The sequence below is a fragment of the Sorghum bicolor genome, chromosome 6, assembly GCF_000003195.3.
Source record: "Sorghum bicolor cultivar BTx623 chromosome 6, Sorghum_bicolor_NCBIv3, whole genome shotgun sequence".
Classification (NCBI taxonomy): Eukaryota; Viridiplantae; Streptophyta; class Magnoliopsida; order Poales; family Poaceae; genus Sorghum; species Sorghum bicolor.
In genome coordinates, this window is record NC_012875.2 from 55210129 (window position 1) to 55229476 (window position 19348).

The 19348-nt window shown below is 43.8% G+C and overlaps 3 protein-coding genes across 6 annotated transcripts; all 3 read right to left on the reverse strand.

Annotated features, from left to right (window-relative positions):
* Positions 823-7285, reverse strand: LOC8071103 (HBS1-like protein). Of its 4 annotated transcripts, none has more exons than XM_021463475.1 (11): positions 7039-7284; positions 6240-6370; positions 5311-5460; positions 5075-5209; positions 4199-4530; positions 3979-4089; positions 3396-3895; positions 2162-2330; positions 1629-1868; positions 1426-1557; positions 823-1323 (listed from the first exon to the last, which is right to left on the reverse strand). In XM_021463475.1, the coding sequence occupies exons 2-11, from the start codon at positions 6364-6366 to the stop codon at positions 1189-1191; spliced, it is 2031 nt and encodes a 676-aa protein (XP_021319150.1). In that variant the 5' UTR covers positions 6367-6370; positions 7039-7284; the 3' UTR covers positions 823-1188. The 4 variants fall into 4 exon arrangements, with proteins under 4 accessions (XP_021319150.1, XP_002448448.1, XP_021319149.1 ...); XM_002448403.2 differs by having other exon boundaries at positions 5075-5215; positions 7039-7283; XM_021463474.1 differs by having other exon boundaries at positions 5075-5215; positions 6925-7283.
* On the reverse strand, positions 8492-10528 carry LOC8071104 (phosphoribulokinase, chloroplastic). Its single transcript, XM_002448404.2, has 5 exons — positions 9895-10528; positions 9683-9767; positions 9491-9575; positions 9150-9400; positions 8492-9039 (listed from the first exon to the last, which is right to left on the reverse strand). Exons 1-5 carry the CDS (start codon positions 10413-10415, stop codon positions 8818-8820), a joined length of 1164 nt encoding a protein of 387 aa, XP_002448449.1. The 5' UTR covers positions 10416-10528; the 3' UTR covers positions 8492-8817.
* On the reverse strand, positions 12377-18366 carry LOC8071105 (secretory carrier-associated membrane protein 6). Its single transcript, XM_002448405.2, has 12 exons — positions 18117-18366; positions 17879-17998; positions 17721-17783; positions 17591-17624; positions 17353-17475; positions 17107-17169; positions 16929-17022; positions 16400-16445; positions 16215-16282; positions 14428-14476; positions 14258-14323; positions 12377-12786 (listed from the first exon to the last, which is right to left on the reverse strand). The coding sequence occupies exons 1-12, from the start codon at positions 18171-18173 to the stop codon at positions 12754-12756; spliced, it is 816 nt and encodes a 271-aa protein (XP_002448450.1). The 5' UTR covers positions 18174-18366; the 3' UTR covers positions 12377-12753.

Sequence of the window (19348 nt, forward strand, 5' to 3'; positions counted from 1 at the left end):
CAAAAACTATGTTTGGCTCTTTTTGTTCTTGTGGCAGTATCATCATGGTATTTTGACATTACTATGTTTTTTTCCCTTCAGGCTCGTCTTATAGAAGGCATAATTGATCAGGTTGATGGAGTTGTCCATGTTTCATGGGTTCAACAAAGGGTGTTGGGCATAGAAGTGAAATCCTTGCGTGACCGGTTGGATATGTTAACTTTTCAGACAAATATGTTAACTAGGGCCTTGTTTAGTTCACCCCGAAATCCAAAAAGTTTTCAAGATTCCCTGTCACATCGAATCTTGCGGCACATGCATGAAGCATTAAATATAGACAAAAACAAAAACTAATCACACAGTTTGACTGTAAATCACGAGACGAATCTTTTGACTCTAGTTAGTATATGATTGGACAATATTTACCACAAACAAACGAAAGTGCTACAGTTCCGAAAACTGAAAAGTTTTCAGTTTTCGGAACTAAACAAGGCCTAGGCCTGTTCGCTGGTCTGATACGACCTTGCTTGCTGTTGAAGCCAAGACACCAGATTTGGTATCTTCGTGATGTTCTACTCCTCTAGAAGGATCATTGTGACATAATCTGATGTGAAGGAAATCATTAGATATTTATCGGGTTGTCCCCCTGTAACGATTGCTGTAACAGTGTAACTTCGTTGCTTCAGTTTTACAGTGTACATTCTTAAGGAACAGTTGCTTTGCAGAATGCTTCGGCTGAGTCTTGGCTCAAGGTGTGATCTTATTTTCTAAACAATAAGACACCGAACCTAAACAGGCATTCAGCCATTCACCTACATATACACTCCAATAAGTGGTCTCAAATCACAAGAGTCACAATATATGACTTAAGCATTTCGAGGGAATTCCATAGCACTTCTCCAAAAGCCAAGGATTAGAAATCAAAACTCAACTGTGACCATCTTACACACATCGCAATACAAGAATGGCGATATGCAAATGCTAAGCAAAATTTGCCAACATCGTGTTCCTAGGGCCTACGCAAAAGCCGGGGGGTTAGAACAAAACTCAGCTGTGACGACTATCTTACACCTATATCTCAATACAATGGAATGGCGATAAGCAACTGCTAAACAAAATTTGCCAGCATCATGTTGCCAGGGTCTACTACAGAGTATAACCGTAAGAACTAAAAGGATTTGGTTCAGATTCCAGAAGAGAGTGGGTCTTCTAGTTCTGATCTTGGCCAATTATCCTATTAACCACGCCAACAGCAATAGTGCGCCCAGACGACCTCAAGTATGCCCTCCCAAGAGCTCGGCTCTTAGAGAATTCCTGAACACAGACAGCTCCATCTAGTGTGACCTGAAAAATTGCAAGAAAAACAGTATACTGGTATATGAATAATGTATGATCGTTGGGTAATCTAAAAGAAAGCCATTCACAATGATCCATTTCATTTATTACCTGTATAAGAGCATTCTGCTTGGATTTAAGAAATCGAGGTGCTGATTTACTTGGTTTGCCAGTCCTGTCAAGTAATGCAACGATTTTGGTTACTCTTGCGGCCTCCTTCACATGATGTATGTGAAACTCCACCTAGGTCCAGAACATTGTTATTTATGACATGCTGGTAAAAGCTAATCAAGCAGAATTTGTCATGTTTTTACCTGAGAGCCAAAAAGAATAGGAGTAGTGATGTCCAAGACTAGAACCTTCAGCTCCAAGTGGTTAGCTACAGCCACAGGGAAACCAGGGTGGCAAAGAACCCCGCCAGGTATTAGTTGATTTCCATCAATACCCTGTAAACAAATTGCCACATTATCACCAGCTCTCGCTATGGTGCATGAATTAGAGTCCCGCTCAATGGTTTTCACAGTTGCCTCTTGCCCAGAAGGTAGAACTAACACCTGCAACAGGAAATAAAGATGTCACGCAAAAATATAAGCATCGCCATATATTCACAAACATTCATCTGAACAGTAAAAACAGAATTGGAAAGGAAAAAATTCCCCAGGACATATTATTAAACAACTTAGATGCAACTACATTCCCGTATCTTTATACTGAAAGGTCAAGGATTAGCATCACATGGCCAAGATCATGGTTTTAATATACTAGAACTAGAACCTTATCCACTTCATATCAAATTTTCAATGCAATAGTACGCATCTGCAGGGAAGAGAAGCCCATAGGAACATACCTTAGAACCATTTTTAATGGCTCCAGTTTCCAATTTTCCATAAGCTGCCAACTGTCCTGTTGACTGAGACTTTATAACATCACAGATTGGAAGAATCAAGGGCTTTGAAACATCCCGAGAAGGAAGCTGCAGGGAATCTATAGCATCCAAGAGACAAAACCCTTGATACCTAACAGGACATCTCCATTTTAGATACAAAATTGAACAGCATACTCCTTGTCAAATAGAAACCCCCCTCACCCCCACCCCACCCCCCTGGGCAATAATAATAATAACAAATAAATAAATTAAAAAACTTTTCATGCATGTTCAAGGTCCACACTCTCAAATTTGACCAAATAGGCACTGTGAAAACAACATTGAACATTTAACTGCAGGTATAGTTCACTTAAGAGTAGTGCGAAGCTGTTCTCCAAAACATTGACAGGTTTTAGTATGAAATTATCCAAACAGCATTAACATGAAAATCCATAGCAGCATAGCTGTTCACAACCATTTGCTCCAGATATGGTTAAGCAAATTGTCCACTAACTACAGTCTCTTTTACTTGTAGTTAAAGAGATGGACAATCTCCAAACACTTCCACCTTTTTTCTGATTACACAGAGAAAAAAAAATAAAGTGTTCAATTCCCTCCAGACAACATCAGTTGTCATTTGAAATATGTAGTTCAAATTCTTAAATTTAATTTCTTAGATCAAACTGATGAAAGTGACATGTAGATTTGTCTTGAAAACCAAATGACAATATTATAGTTATAACAAATATATTACAATGGAATTCGGCATCCCAGTCCAGATTTTATTTTAGAGATTGTATTGATGTTCAAAACGACAATGACCGGACTGAGTATAACTACTTTTAGTGATAATCGCCTAAGATAGTTTCATGCAAGCAGCAAGAGGAACTATTATACATTTCTATACAGTCCAGACAATGTCTATTTTAATTAAAAAAAAAGACTGTCTATTTTGGACTGTAGTAGTATTAGAGATATGAGCACCACAAGACATTTATACTCTGAAGCAACTTTTACATTACAACCCTATTCAATCCATGAGATCTCCATTGGAACAATAGGTTTGACCTTTGAAGTGCCTTCTAAACAGAAAGGAACAAAAACTTCAAGTCATAAATTTCAGACTACTCGTAAGAGGTCATAGGCTAGATAACCTCATCATCATAATGTAATTATTATCCACATGAGACAAAAGTTCACCTGAAATCAAACTTACCAGGAGGTCAGACGAGCATCTGAAGGAGCGCTGATCAAGTTTTGGTTTTCTACAGCACTAAGAGGAATCCAGGTAATAGCTGAGTCCTTGAAGTTGCATGACCGCAGGAAACTACCAAGTTGTAGTTTGATGAAATCAAACCTTTCTTTTGCATATGCAACAGCATCCATCTTGTTGACTGCAATAACAAGCTGTTCGACACCAAAGCTTCTAACAAGCTGAGCATGCTCTTTAGTCTGGCCAACACCTTTTCCTCCTTCACCATCCATGCCAGCTTCAAAAGAACCAGTGGAAGCATCAATGACAAGAATAGCTGCATCAGCTTGTGTTGCACCAGATATCATATTTGGCACAAAATCTTTGTGGCCAGGTGAGTCAAGCAAAACTACACGGAATTTCTTGGTCTCCAAATAAGCCACAGCCACAGTCATTGTCACACCCCGTTCCCTTTCTTCACTGCTCTCATCCATGGCCCATGCAAAAGCAAATGACCCCTTCCCCTAAGAAAATGAAATATAAAACACAGACAGTTAGTACCCACATGAAGAAATAGAGTGGCTTATATGAAAGAGGATCAACATACTTTCTCTTTCGATTCCTTTTCATTCTTGTGCATATCTTTTTTTGATATCCTTCCTAAAAGATGCAGTAATCTCCCAGATAGTGTCGACTTGCCAGAATCAACATGACCGACCTGCCCAAATTGTTCAAAGTCACTTCTCTTCAGACATCGGACATGTAGAAGAACAACAATGCCAAATAATTGATACTATATTTACAACAGAAGTTGGGTGATGACCTACTATTGCAAGGTTTAGTTGGCTCAGCGCCCCTGACTCCGGATCAGCTAACATCCACTTCTCAGGCTTATATTCTTCAGGCAAACAAGGTTTTGTAACATTCACATTGTTCTTGTCTACATTTAGCTGGCCTATGTCAGAAGAGAGTTTCTGGATCACACTGTCACTCTGTGAAGAACTGCTAGCCCCGCCACTCTGGTTACCCTTTGGCTGAAAACCATCGGAAGCCAACAGAGGTATCCTCTCCACAGGTACTGCATCAGAAAGTACAGGAGTTTTCTTCTTTTTTTCAGCACCTAGTGAGCTACCAGCAGATGGTAACCGCATGGAATTGGCTGTAGAGATGTACAAAACAATTAGACTTGAGGAAACAGGAAAAAGGATAACTACCTGTTAATAGATATGCAGCATATTAACTTTAGTTTGGCACTTCAATTAATCTTAACACAAGAACAACTCGATTCAGAAAGTGTGCCAAACAAGATATTGACTGCATTACTGCAAAGCCATCGAACAAGCAAACCATTTCTTTGGTGTATATAGACAATGTTTAGCATCCAAAAATACTTACGGATAGCCCAATGCTATGGATTGCAATAGCAACAAAGGTCTTCAACTAGATTGACAGAAAAAAAGTCCACAAAGCCATGGGAACATCAAACACTGGTCCGTAGTGGGAAAAAAGAAAACCAAGATACTTTTCAGCACATACGAGAAGCAAATGTGGTTATACTGCTAGTCATTAATTTTCCTTTCCATTTTTCCTATTTATTTGGATGACTAGGAAGAAGCAACCAACTTGATAGTACATGCCAACTGAGTTCTTAGTCAGACATATCAACAATTTATACAAATGATGCAAATTTGTATCAATCATACCTTTATCGTAAGACATACTAGCATGCTTTCTCGCAGAATCACTATCAGAATCTGCGGCACGAGTCTTCACTGGCGTCTTTGCAGAATCGATTTTTGATGCAGCAGATGTCCTAGGCTCACTTGACACTGCAACGGCTGCATCTGACAGAACAATAACAACATGTCGGGAAACATTATGGTTCCTAGTATACTTATAAACAGAATCAGAATTGTTGAATCTTGTTTGACTCTGATACCTTTTAAAAGACCATCCTTCGCAGATTTGACAAAGGTCTCACGGAAAACCCCACACATCTCACAATACACCATGCTTTCATGATTACTGAACGTGCACATGGAACACGTCCAATGAACCGGCACTGTAATTGAGGACTTCTTCAATGATTCTATGAAAGATATTGGCAACAAATATTAGAGATCAATGAGCCATATACTCATATTACAGTCAATTGGGTTGTACTAGCAGAGAAACTCCTCAAAACTAAACCATGCAATAAGGACATAAAGTGCAACACATGTAAAGCATAGACATTTGCAGACCCAAAGGATACCGATCAAATCAATTAGCTGGATGACGCCAAAAAATCATTTCCGTAGCTCAGGATGTTAAAAACAATACTATACATATTCACCACATGCCAACAATCCAGCAAATAATCAGCAGAGAAACCTGCTAGATGAGTAGTAACCTGCTAAGCCCCAGACATTTTCAGACTGCACAAGGATTTTGCTTCAATTTGACTACTGACTCGTGTGTGAAAATTGACCTCCAGTCAGAAAATGAAAATATGCATGATGAATCCAGGCAATGAATATGCAACACAACATCTCCATAGCACAGCATAAGAGGATGGAAATTTTGCATGTAATAAATTGTTGTTTCGCTTTGCATCAATACAACTGGGCTGGGCACAATTACATGGAAACCACATCAATCAGTTGAGTCTACCAGTAGTTGGTGCCCAAAATAGGCAGTAGAAATTAATGCAAGGCAAAATAAACACTAATCAGCTGGGCAGCTATTGACTGGAGCAATAGAACAGCTGTCGTGAAAGAAAAAAAAGGCACATTTCCGATTATCTGAATCAGACTATAAAGCAGCTCTAGTAACCATTGCCAGCTCTTTACAGTGATATGGATAAAGCTTGAAGATTCGGAAGTATACCTTTCCCCATCTTAACAGGATGATTGTTGGCGTATTCATTTTCATCATACTCATCATCATCATCATACTCATCATAGTCATCGTACTCATCATCATAGTCGGGTCCAGATACAACCTTGCGAGGCATTTTCCTGCCATTAGGAGATTCAACAAGGAAAGCACTGTGATCCATGCACATGGCTAGTAAATTCAAAATCAAGAATGGCTCAACTTAATAAGGATTCCTATAATCCCATCCACAACAAAATGGCCAGTTGCCAGTGGCATATGTAGTACCAAATGTGGCCCCAGAACAGAGAGGGGTTCCTAATGACATACTACTTGGTAAGACTAACATAAGCTTCGGCTCCAACCAATTGTCATCTCTAACCCAGCCGCACATCCATACTTAATAGATGCAATTGAAATCCACAATTTGAAAAATCCTAACAATCTGATGCCAAAGCAAATAGCTAACTCAATTGCCTAATATAAGCTCTATCAGCTCACCCATAATCTAGCAAATATTTCATGCTAATAGTTGACAAGATCTTCTTTCCCCAAACAAACTGAGAAGTATATCATCAAGTTCGTGTCACGATCTCCAGAAAATCCACGATTCTACTGACAAATTACAGCACATCAAATCAGAGCAAGCTACAGAGATCCCAGAGAACTAGAGACAGAAGATAAATTGATAACTCACCGCGTATCTAGTCTACCTACTTCGCACCCACAAAACTTCAGTCCTCTCTGCAGCCGTAACTACAGCTGCTGCACTCCACCCCAGCAGGAAGGGAGGACCAAGGGGAGGGAATACCTAGTGTCCTGGTGGTGCTCGTCGCCGGGCAAAAAGGCCAGTGGCGAAGTAGGACAGCAGCGACGGTCGCAGGGACACCGGGGCTGCAGAGGGCGGACGCCGTGCCGGAGATAGTCGCGAGGATGCAGAGCCCCAGGTGGTGCTCGACAGAGCGCAGTCTCCTCTCCGGGTTGCGGCGCGGCGAGCGGATGGAGGAGATCGGCCGCGGGCGAGACGAGTCCAGGCGGTGGGCCAAGCGGCGTGCGGGAAAGGGCAATTTAGCCCAGCTTACTCGCTACGTAGTGTTGTTTTTTACTTTTACATTTTTTTTGACCGTTTGTCATATTTATTTTTTATTTAAATAGTAAAATAAATAAATTATTATTAAACAGTCTCTGGAATTTAAGACGTAGAAGTTTCTTAATGATTTAATGATTTAAGGAATAGTTGTTTGTATGCTGCTGCGACTCCAGCTCCGTCAGCAGCTGTGACACCAGAGTCTGGCAAGCCCAACACGGGCAGTTAAATTTGTTAGCCCCATGAAAAAGTATCAGTCCATATAGAGTTGAGTAATTTGGGGATACTATTCACTCAACCCAAGCTATAATTTATGGTCCTATGAATCACTATTTTCTCTGTCTGTTTCTGACAACCTACACTAGCTTTTTCATTGTCTTTAGGGCCTGTTTAGATTGGGGATGAAAATTTTTTAGGTGTCACATCGGATGTGTCGGAAGGATGTCGGGAGGGGTTTTTAGAAACTAATAAAAAAACAAATTACATAGCTCGTCAGGAAACTGCAAGACAAATTTATTAAGCATAATTAATTTGTCATTAGCATATGTGGGTTACTGTAGCACTTAAGGCTAATCATGGAGTAACTAGGCTTAAAAGATTCGTCTCGCGATTCTCAACTAAACTGTGTAATTAGTTTATTTTTTTATCTACATTTAATGTTCCATGCATGTGTCCAAAGATTCGATGGGATGGATGAAAATTTTTTTGGTGGTGAACTAAACAGGGCCTTATACGTCACAAGAGAGTGTTTCAGCTTCTCAACACATCGAATCTTGTTTACTTACCAGAAAATTTTGCAAAATTTTTCACATTCTCCGTCACATCGAATCTTTAGACGCATGCACGGAGTATTAAATATAGACGAAAATAAAAACTAATTGCACAGTTTGGTCGAAATTGATGAGACGAATCTTTTGAGTCTAGTTAGTTCATGATTGGACAATATTTGTCAAATACAAACGAAAGTGCTACAGTGTCCATTTTCCAAAAATTTTCGGAACTAAACAAAGCCGAGTGCCTCAAACTTTTGTCAGTTGGGAAAGCTGTAGCCTCTGCAAACATATCTGACATTCTGCGAGGCCATCAATCGCTACAACGTGGATGGATGACTCCGACGTGGCCTCTGGGGCAGCACGCCAGAGTGTCACGTTGGACGCGCCCTGAGGAGCCGCACCAAACGACCAAGAGAGAAGTGCTTTTGAATTCTTTCTGAACACGTTAACAAGAGACGAGATAGTGAAAGCCCATCTCATATGGAAATTCAAAGCACTGCTCAGTACTGTCCCTGCTGCATCTCCTATATATTATCTACAAAACTAGCTACTGTCTACTAGTAGTAGAAGGCGAACCTAGCATTTGGAGCGGACACAAGAAAAGCATCCACACGAATACACCACGATGCATGTATATATGCCGGCTCTCATCCAATCATCAGCACTGGCTCGACCAGACATCACGACCTTGATAGCTACCATTAATTGGCCGTCATGGCGGCCCTCTCACTCAGCGACGTGCGACGATCTGCTCGTAGAGGTCCCTGATCTTGAGCCCGACGATGGTCTGGAAGAGCCCCGTGCCGTTGTTGCTGCCCGGCAAATCGGCGTGCGTGAGCATCTGCTGCGCCACCTCCCCGTAGAACTTGGTCGACAGGTTGCTCAGGTGGGTCTCCACGTAGATGAGCTCGTCCAGCTTGTCGAATTGCCCGTCCATCTCCACCACCGACACCTTCAGTTCCGCCAGGAATTAATACCATCGATCATCCAAAGGTTCATGAGAGTGATCGAAACAGTGATGGGTGAGTGATTATATATATTGTCAGTTCATCACGTACGTACCTCGTGCCCGAAGTAGGTGCCGAAGCCGTAGGCGAACCTGATGCCGGGGTAGGAGCAGGAGAGCTTCCGGCCGCAGGGGATCCAGTTGACGGTGGATCCTTCGTCGAAGAGGTACACCGGGGCGAAGTGCTCCACGCCTTCCTTCATGATCAGCTTCACGCGCAGCACCTTGCCCTCGTCGTCGCCCGGGCCCGGGATCAGCTGCGTCGGCAGCACCTCGATCACGGCGTCCGCGTACTGCTTCTGCGGCTCTGCAGCAGCAGGAAGAAGAGCAAGGATATGAATTGAATGAATTGCTCTCAGCTCTGCACTGTGACTTGTGAATTTTTCGCAGGCTTTACCAATGTAAGCATCGAAGTCGGGCTTCCTTGCCTCGATGCTGGCCCTGATGCTCTCAAGGCTGTGCCCACGCTCTGCCATGTCTCTCTGCATGCAGAACGGAAGCTCAAAATAAATGGTCGTGAAATTAATCCAGGCAGACAACAACGTCCTGACCGATGATCGATGATGAGCAGTATCGATACACGACGGACCTGAACTTTCCATGCAAACTTCACTTCGTTGCTGATGTCCAGGTAGATGCTCAAGTCTAGCAGGTCCCTCACGCGCTCATCGTACCTGACACAGGCAACAGCAGCTAGTAGATTACTACAGTATTGTGAACATCGCATCGCATTACGGCATTAATGAAAAGAAAAATGACGAAGCAAAATGAGGCAAGATTGGGATGCCTCAGCAGTCTCACATTGGGTGCAGCCCCTTGATGACGAGGATCTCGGGCGGGGTGATGAGCTCGGGCGGGTCGATGCGGCCGGTGACGTGGTTGTAGACGGGCTTCTCGACGGCGCGGCCGTCCTTGATGGCCCTCACCTGCTGGTACATGAGGTCGAAGTCGATGGCCCTCGGGTCCAGCGCCGTGACGCCCTTGGCCTTCCGCCCGGCCCGGTCCAGCGAGTGGTAGTCGTCCAGGCAGATCACCGTGGCGGTGTCGCTCACCAGCGTGTTGGAGTTGGGGTTCCCGCCCCTCGGCGGCTCCGCCCCGCCGCCCAGCACGCTCGTCAGGCGCCGCGTGAACGTGCTCTTCCCGCACCCGGAGTCCGCCGCCACCCCGATCACCACCGTCGTCTTCGAGCACGACACGCGGATGGTGGTGGTGGCGGCGGTGGGGTAGGAGTAGGATCGACTCCGGCTTCGGAGAAGGATGGCCGTGCCCGCCGGCGAGTAGGGCGAGGTGGCCGCGCTCGTGTGCATCGTGAAGGCCGCCATGGCATGGATCAACTGCGCGTCCTTGTCTTGCCTTGCCACCGTAGATATATGGTCAGCAGCAGACCAAAGCGGAAGGCGACGGCCATGAAAAAGCTTGGTGGTGGTTTTGTGGACAACGATATGGTGGGGCCCCGCGTGGCTTACGTGGTACCATGTGGGTCACCTGCTGCGGATGAGAGAACCAGAACAGTGGAAACGGATGGGGGGCGGTCATGTCCCTACAGGCGCTACCAGGCCCTGTTTAGTTCATCAGTTTTCAAGATTTCCTGTCACATCGAATTTTTCGGCACTTGCATGAAGTATTAAATATAGATGAAAATAAAAATTAATTACACAATTTAACTGTAAATCGCGAGACGAATCTTTTGATTCTAGTTAGTCTATAATTAGACAATATTTGCCACAAACAAACGAAAATGCTACAGTATCGAAATCCAAAATCTTTTCGCATCTAAACAAGACCCAAATTGGCAAATTCCAAGAGTTCATAAAACATACTCTTTCCATTAAAAATAATGCAATTCTAACTTCCCAAAAAAATAATATTTTATGTTTTACCAAATATATACGAAATTACTAACAATTATGATACTATAAATAAATGTTAGTAAAAAAATTTTCCTAATAAACTTATTTAAAAAATATAAATATTGATATAATTTTCTATAAGATTAGTCAAATTTTAAAAAGTTTGACATTTTTTTTACAGCATAATAGCTCACTGATCAAGCGCCCTTGCCTTAGACTATCTCCAACAATGGTCACCCAAAATACAAGACCCATTTGTCCTTTGGGTAGCGCTACAGGTAAAAGGTTTCATACCTATTTTTAGTCTTCTCCAACAACAAGACCTAAAAGACAACACTCTCTGCAAATGGGTCTCGAGGAGAGAGGATACCCAAATTTGGGTTATGCCTCTCCTGATACCCAAAATAGGTCTTCTGTATGGGTACTCTGTTGGAGGCTATAGGTATTGTGTTGGAAACCTGGGTACTCTGTTGGAGGCTATAGGTATTGTGTTGGAAACCTATTTTGGGTTTGGGTTTCCAAATGGATCTTCTATTGGAGATAGCCTTAAAGATGAACATAGCTAAATGATCCGCCAAAGCTATGAGATGTCAAAATACCTAGGGAAGTGTTTCACCTTGGAGGGCGGCAAACATGTTCCGCCTTAGAGGGTAGCAAACATGAAAGCGGTAGGGGAGCGTTCCACCTTAGAGAGGAGCTAACATGAAAGCAGAGAGCGAAAAAGTGGAAGCAAGAATGTCGGCTTGAGTAACAAAAACATTAGTAAGAATCCAAAGCCCTGAAAGCCCATGGTTTGCTTTGTAAGGCCCTTGTTGGTATGGAGAGAGACGAAGGCTAGGTTCAAAATATACAGGACTCCCTCCGTCCTAAAAAGAGTATCGTTTTAGGTTTTTGTGCCACAAGTTTGACTCGATTTGTACAAAAATATATGCAATATTTATATTTCTAAAAAAAATTTGTTAAAAAACTAGACTTAAAGATCTTTCTAATGATACTAATTATATACTATAAATACTAATATTTTTTACTATATATTTAATTAAAGTTATTTATCGAGAAGCGAAAACGACACTTATTTTAGAACGGAGAGAGTAGGTCATATATGTCATATGCAAGAGTTGTTGACCATGGACGTGAAACTCGATAATTTTTACGTTTTGCTTAATACACTTTCTTGGTTCCAAAATAGTTGCACATCTTCCGAGTAAATTTAACTAAATTTATATGAAATATTCAAATATTAATGTGTCATAAATATAATTATATTAACAGTGGGACATGTTTTTATAATAAACACATTAGGAGATGCATAATATTTTCTATATCTAGTTAAAATTTAAAAATAAGCTCTAAAAAATTATATGAGCATCTATTTTGGGATGAAAGGAGTACTATATATATAAAGAAAAGTGCTTAGTTACTCCCCCGTCACATACGACAAAAATGTCGCTGCCTTAATGGGTATGCATATAACTGTAGTCAAAGACTGCTAGATGAATAATCAGGTCGACAAATTTGTCTTTCAAGCTTCAACTATAGCTGGTTCAAATGGACTAGAAATTTATACTTCTTGTACCGGCAGCATAATCACCCCCATAGTCTGTTTGAACACATAGAGCGCCGCGAGTGCAAGGCGGTTCTCTGTGCTATCCTACTTCCATACCATCTTAAAAAGCAATTCTCAGTGCCACTGACATAAGAAAAGACAGACTCAAGGTGTACTGACAGATATGCACAAAACCATCGAGTGAACATGTGCTAAAGTACTCCCCATTTTGTCAAGAAATGTAATTCTCCATCATGACTGGCTTCACTTGTTCCCTCTGAAGTACATGTACACTTTCTGCATACATCAAGACACAGATAGCAAATGTTATGCTTTAGCATTCTGTATTATTAAGAAACACTTCAAGAAAGGTCATCTGAAACATGGAGCGATGTAGAAACAAAAAAAGCAGACAAACATCACACCATACATAATGGTGTTATATCAGATGTAACAAAATTGTAAGACCTACAGATTAAGAAAACTGTATTTGTTAATCCAAATGACAGACTAAATAAAAATAGCAAACCCCCACACCATATTCTAAGGCAAACATATTTTACTCAACTGTACATTAAGGAAGAACTCTACATAACCCCCCGACAAACCAGGTAACTTACACACTACACTAACAGATGTTATCAACTCCTGGGAGCTCATGGTCAGCCTCCCGCTGTCACATTCCTCACTGCCCAAACGAAACCAGGCAAGGGAGGGATGAGGCCGCAGCAACTGGATGAGAGCTGGCAAGGGTTGATGCAGGGATGACTAGAGCACGTCAGGTCCACCCTGACAAGTGGCCTCAGGCCTCAGGGGGGCCATTTAAAAGGTATTGCATAGTTTTGTGTGTGGAATACCAGGTTCTATAGGTTGAAGGGGTGAAGTAAGCTGTCAAGGGCATTGGTGCCCAAGGTAGGAGGGTCTTGACTCCTTAGCTCGTAGCCAAGGCCAGCAATGGCGCCATTTCTTTCGTGGGAGCCCAATTGTGAAGTGGGTGAGATTGAGAGGAGAAAGGGGTAGACTAGGAGATAACTGATTCTTGATTGATTCATTCATAGGCTGTTTACAGGATATAAATAGAAGCGCCCAGCCTCTAAGGCCAGTCTCAATGGGAGTTTCATTTGAGTTTCATTTGCATTAAATAGGTTGTCACATAGGCTTTTTTTTATGACATGGCGGTGTATTTAAGAAGAGAGAAGAAATGAGTTTCATCTAGGTGAAACTCTCTTGGCACGATTACCAACTCTATATGAGTCTTGAAATTAAATGCCTATGAAACCATGGAATGAAGCTCTCCACTGAGAATGGGTGTTTCATCCAAGTTTCATTTTATTTCAGATGACATGGCAGTCTTAGAAACAACGCTATGAAACTCCCCACTGGGACTGGCCCTCCATTGAGAGTGGGTGTCTCATCCAAGTTTCTTTTTATTTCACATAACATGGCAGTCTTGGAAACAACGCTATGAAACTCCCCACTGAGACTGGCCTAACTCCTCGTTTCTCCCCTGGGATACTGCCCTGGCTGTGTCTGGAGCGCCTTTGGTATTGGCGCCCCCACATAACATAAGCACCCTAGGATACCTTAGGGGTGTATGTAGTCCTTTTACTAACATTAACGTCCATAAAATGTTTATGTCAATGCAAACTTCAGACTTTAATACCAAAAAAGGACTGCTCATCTAGTATGCTGTTACACAATGGAACATCCACTAGTTTGCAGAAACATTGAAGAGTGATAATTGTTGAGGGGAAAAAAACTTTCATACCTGAAGGACCCCAATGCTCAGCAATGTCTCCAGACAAAACAGTGCAAACCCAACAAAGTAAAAGATCTGCAACAGGGAAGTATTGATTCTTATAGCCCCAAGATTTGGGAGACATCACATAAACAGCACATTGAAAAAAGCATGAAAAGTGTGTCCACCACTCAGCTTACCCCAATTATCACATGCTCAGAGAAGGTGTCAATCGCAGCCAGAATACCACTGACAAGAACAGAAAAGAGTTCTGCATCAGACTAATCATAATAGATTGATGTTAAAAAGAAATTTGGTCAGCTATGAATAACATTTTCACACCATCCACTCAAGCCAATACGTTTAAAAGCATATTTACAGACCCAATAAAGCATATAGTGACAAACAGTTTGGCTGCTAAATTTGAAACATTGAACTGGCACATGGCTGGCCATATCCTTTTAAAAGAGCAAAAAGTTAACCAATTTTTTGACATATTTCAGATTTGGAACTTACAGAGGAAATTTGAGACATTCAACTGGCACATGACTGGCCATATCTTTTAAAAGAGCATAAAATTAATCAACTTACTGAGTTATTTCAGATTCAGACCTTGCAGAGGAATATGCAAGAACTTATTTCAGACCTTTCACAGAAAATTATCAACTATAAGCACCAAGTAATGGAAACTACTCTTACTGATCATATGGCTATGGGCCAGCCATCCAACAAGGCGGCACACACACGCGCCAAGTTACGCTGGGCGCTGCTGGGCGGCCGCCTAGTCGCGAGTAGGCGCTGGGCGAAGGCCCTCGCCGCGCCTAGGGGGGTAGTCGCGCGTCTCGGCGCTGGGCGGAGCTAGGCGGCGCGTAGGCGGCGTTAGGCGGCGCCGAATCGGCGCAGAAGCGAGCGAGGCGGCGCGTAGGCGGACGCGCGCGCGGGCCGCGGAAAAATTGGCGGCCGCGGTCGAGGGCGCGGAGCTTTCCCGCGTGATGGCGCGCCCAGGCGGCTGCACGGCGCGAATTGGCGCGCGAAATCGCGCGGATAAGGCCGAGGCAGCACCCGCGGCTGCCATTTGCTTCTCTTGTTCCCGCAGGTCGAGCTCCTCCCGCCCGTACGCCCTCCTCCCCGCCGGACGCCTTCCTCCCCGCCGGGCGAGCTCCTCCCAGCCGGCCTGGAAGCTGCTCGTCCCCAAGGTAATACCCCTCCCTCCGGCCCTCCCCTGCTCCTCTCCCCTCCCCCTCCGGCTACTCCCCTCCCCAGCTCCTCTCCCGGTCTCCCCTGCTCCACTCCCCTCCCCCTCCCCAACTCCTCTCCCCTGCTCCACGGTCCTCTCTCCTATTCTGTCCCTTTTGTTCTTTTATGCCTGAGTATGAATGAGTGAATACAGGGATTGATGGATGCATGGATGCCTGGCTGAATGCTATGCTTGAATGCTATGACTGAATGCTATGCCTGGATGCATGGATGCCTCAATTAGTGAATGTTATGCACTTATGCCTCTCAATAAATAGATATATACATAATATATAGGATATGTACATATATATTGGCTATATTGCCAAAACGCCTAGGAACGCCTAGGCGCGATTAATCCCGCCTAGGCACTAGGCAAGGGGTCTCCGCCTAGATTCCGCCCGGCGCCTAGCGTAACTTGGCACACGCGTCTGATTATCATTAATTGTTGTTTGTTTGGAATCCTATATCTGAAAATTTAGGGAGTTATCTCTTGCAATCCATAGTGATCTTGTTTATTAGGAAGGTAGAAATCCATATAAAAAGGTTAGCCATCTATGGGTTATGATCAAGCAAGAATCAACCTAGTTTCTCCTCCAAAGTTCTGTGATCCCAATCTATGATTTATTGATTTCTCCTTTTCCAGCAGCCAACATCACTGGCTATCTACGCAATTGTGCTTACCACATTACCCAAGCCCATAACAACTGATGGCTTTGATTACTTTAGATAAAAGGAGTAACAAACTTACGTTAATGATTTCCCATGAAATACAATTGGTGGAGCAATGGCAGCAATTATGCAAAAACCAATGTGGATCTGCACCAAAATAATTGCAAAAAATGACCTCATCTGTGTTAAATGAGAAGTGAAAACTACTAGAGTAGTTGACTGAAATGATAAACATGCAAAATAAACTTGCAAATAAGATCTTACCAGGTAACACAGGAAAAACCATCCAAAACTGAAAGCACTGTTAGTCCTGTTCAACAAGTTAATGAGTGTCAAATACAAAAGCATCATGCAGCAAAGCAAAGCCTTAGAAATATAAGTATCCTGGTTCGAGAAATGTATATCATAACTATAGTAGAGTTCCACTTAAGAACCTTATACTAGAATCCGAGCCACATCAATGATTGGTGCCTAAATATAATAGGGACAAACATACCATGCCTCATTAATCGGTACATGTAAATAGTAACTACAATTCCCAAGTTCACATATACTATATTTACACAAGAACTTGCTTTGCAATACGCACTAATGGAACACTTCCCAAGTCTGCATATACTATATTTACACAAGAACTTGCCTTGCAATATGCACTGATGCAAAAGGCTCTGATACACAAGAACTTGCTTTGCAATATGCACTGATGCAAAAGGCTCTAGGATGGGCACATATAAAATGTACTATGACGCGAAATTTATCCATAGTAAGGAGTTTAAAAATGATCGTGGCATACCTCATTGCACGGTAGAGTGGCCTATACCATATCAGATATGACAGAGGAATTCCAAGCAAAGCATAGATTGTTGCAAGGAAAAACAACTTTGAATCTGCAAGCACAAGATATGCAAACTATTTAATGCAAGCGCAATGTATAGAGTGCACCAGCGTTTAAAGATAACCATGAAACCCACCTCCCTCCTTGATCCAGCAGACTATGACAGCAATGAAGTTCCAGGACAGGCAAAGCACAATTCCTGCAATTTTATATTAACACAAATCAAAAAACATGACCAATCACTGCTAGCCACCTTTCAAATACACCATATCTAGTAGACTTGTATCCCTACTTGCATGCTTATGCACCCCCCTGACTAGATAAGAAAATGACTTGCTACTACCAAATCACATGTGCAACAAAATGGTCCATGCAAACATACCAAGCCAGCTTGCGAATGCAAGATACTGTAACTTCTGCACATTGGCTGGTATCTCATTGGCAATGTCATGGTGGATGATGGGGAAGAATGGTGGCCAGTTCTTCTCCTCCATCGGCACACCAGCTGCACCAAACAAAATGACGGGAAAATGCCAACGATCACACTTCAGTTAAAACAAGTGACAAGTCAAACACCACTGACAGTCTGACACAAGAAAGAAAAAAAAATAGTGACGCACCATTCTTCAGCGCCTCCTCCCTCCTCTTGATATCCTACAGCCACAAAACAGAAGCCATGAGAACATCACCGATCAAACAGCCAACGACAAAAGTTCGAGCGTGGAAATGGAGGAGAAAAAAAAAACCGACCGCCTCTCGCCGCTTCAGATCTGATTCCCACGACGAGAGCTCCCTCGACTTGCTCTTAGAGTCCTGCATTGCGCGCCCACACCCACCCCAAAACACTGGGATTAGCACGCGAATAACAACTGATGAGCAGCGAGCGTGTGGATGAAGCGCCTTATTACCCCCATGGTCTCGAGCGGGACGTCGACGACGGCGTCGCCCCCCCTGCCGGCGCCGCCGAACCCGACGGGCTCAGTCGGCCGGAACCCGTACTGCTGCTTGCCGCCTCCACCTCCTCCATTCTACGACGCAACAGCGACGGTTGATCAGACATACTCGACCAAAATCTCCAGATCTACCAAACCACCTAGGTAGGCAGCGAAATTTCCGAACGAGGGGGGGAAAGGGTTTTGCGCTCACGGAGAAGGGGTTGTCCTCGGCGCCGCCCTCGTCGAAGGGGTTGGGGTCGTGATGCATGCTCGCCTTCGCTTCGGCCTCGACGCCGGCCGGGGGAGACGAGAGGAGCGGAGGTGGCGCGGCGCGGCGGGGGCTCGGTGCGGTGGTTTTGGACTAGGGTCGCTTCCAGTTCAAGCAGTTTCTCCGCCCTTTTTGAGTTTTCCTGCCTCGCGTTGCGCTTGCGCCTCCGCTGCTTTTCACGTGACCTGCGGATGGCGACACGGCTGGGAGCGGGGTCTGCGGGTGCTGAGGGTTCGGCTCGGTCCGTCCCAACACCAACACGCGTCGTGGCGGCGCCCACCGCGAGGGCCCATCTTCATGCCCGTTTAGCTGCTGCGAGAAAAGGAAAACAACGGCCACCTAGAGGCCCATTCAAATAGAGCCCGGGCATCATTCGGCCCCATTTACATTTGGTGCTTCTCTGACGATTTGGGCCTTGCATGGGCGCGCGAGAGAATTTAGAAATGGGCCGTGCCCGCCGATTTTGGGAGGTGACGAACGCGGATCAGAGTCGGAGGAGAGCTCACTCCAAGGAGCAGAAATCCGGGGGATCCATGGAATGCTGAACCGAATGCCTCTCAACCGAAGCAAAGGTTCGTTCGTCGTCTCTATCTTGTTCCTCTGGCTAAACACCCGTCATCAGTCTCATTTAATTTGAGCCATGTGCGAGCTCCACATGCGTCTCACGCGTCCCCAAGCTTATCTACGCGCTCGCAGGAGCTCAATTTTTTTTTCCCGTTTTATTTGGGGGAGAGAGGGCAGGAGCTCAAATCTTAGCCACGAGCACTTGTGTTTAGTGTTGTTTACGCTAACCGCAGGCGCTGATCAGTATATGCAACTTGAAAGGATAGAGTACAGGGAAAATGTTGCAGATGCAGCTGGCTTAGGGGTTCCACGCACGACAGCATAAGTGGTTGTTTCCTTCTTCAGTTTTTGTGTTTTGGCTTAATTAATATATAGAGCAATTAACTGTTTTATATTAAGCATGCATATATGGCCCATCTGTGGACATGAGGTGTGCGAGTGAGACTGAGGTTTGTGGTTTGTAGGAGGAGCTCAATTAACTGGTAGAAACATGCTTTCCTGCCTCTTGGTAGGAAGCCACGCACCTTGTGGAGCGAGATCCAAATAAAGCTATCTAGTCTAGTAGTCTCGAAGCAACGAGGCCAGAGATTTGTTGAATTGCCAAGTGGCCG

Excerpts from the sequence above, each read along its gene's own strand:
- LOC8071104 (XM_002448404.2), bottom strand. The coding sequence starts at position 10,415 with ATGGCGGCCTTCACGATGCACACGAGCGCGGCCACCTCGCCCTACTCG. Across the intron at positions 9,401-9,490 it reads CGACTTCGATGCTTACATTG|AGCCGCAGAAGCAGTACGCG; the intron begins GTAAAGCCTGCG and ends CTGCTGCTGCAG. Across the intron at positions 9,040-9,149 it reads GCACCTACTTCGGGCACGAG|GTGTCGGTGGTGGAGATGGA; the intron begins GTACGTACGTGA and ends GCGGAACTGAAG.
- LOC8071103 (XM_002448403.2), bottom strand. The coding sequence starts at position 6,366 with ATGCCTCGCAAGGTTGTATCTGGACCCGACTATGATGATGAGTACGAT. Across the intron at positions 4,531-5,074 it reads TAGTATGTCTTACGATAAAG|CCAATTCCATGCGGTTACCA; the intron begins GTATGATTGATA and ends ACATCTCTACAG. Across the intron at positions 4,090-4,198 it reads GCCAACTAAACCTTGCAATA|GTCGGTCATGTTGATTCTGG; the intron begins GTAGGTCATCAC and ends CAATTTGGGCAG.
- LOC8071105 (XM_002448405.2), bottom strand. The coding sequence starts at position 18,173 with ATGCATCACGACCCCAACCCCTTCGACGAGGGCGGCGCCGAGGACAAC. Across the intron at positions 17,784-17,878 it reads TCCCGCTCGAGACCATGGGG|GACTCTAAGAGCAAGTCGAG; the intron begins GTAATAAGGCGC and ends CGCGCAATGCAG. Across the intron at positions 14,477-16,214 it reads TTTCATGGGAAATCATTAAC|TGGTATTCTGGCTGCGATTG; the intron begins GTAAGTTTGTTA and ends TGTTCTTGTCAG.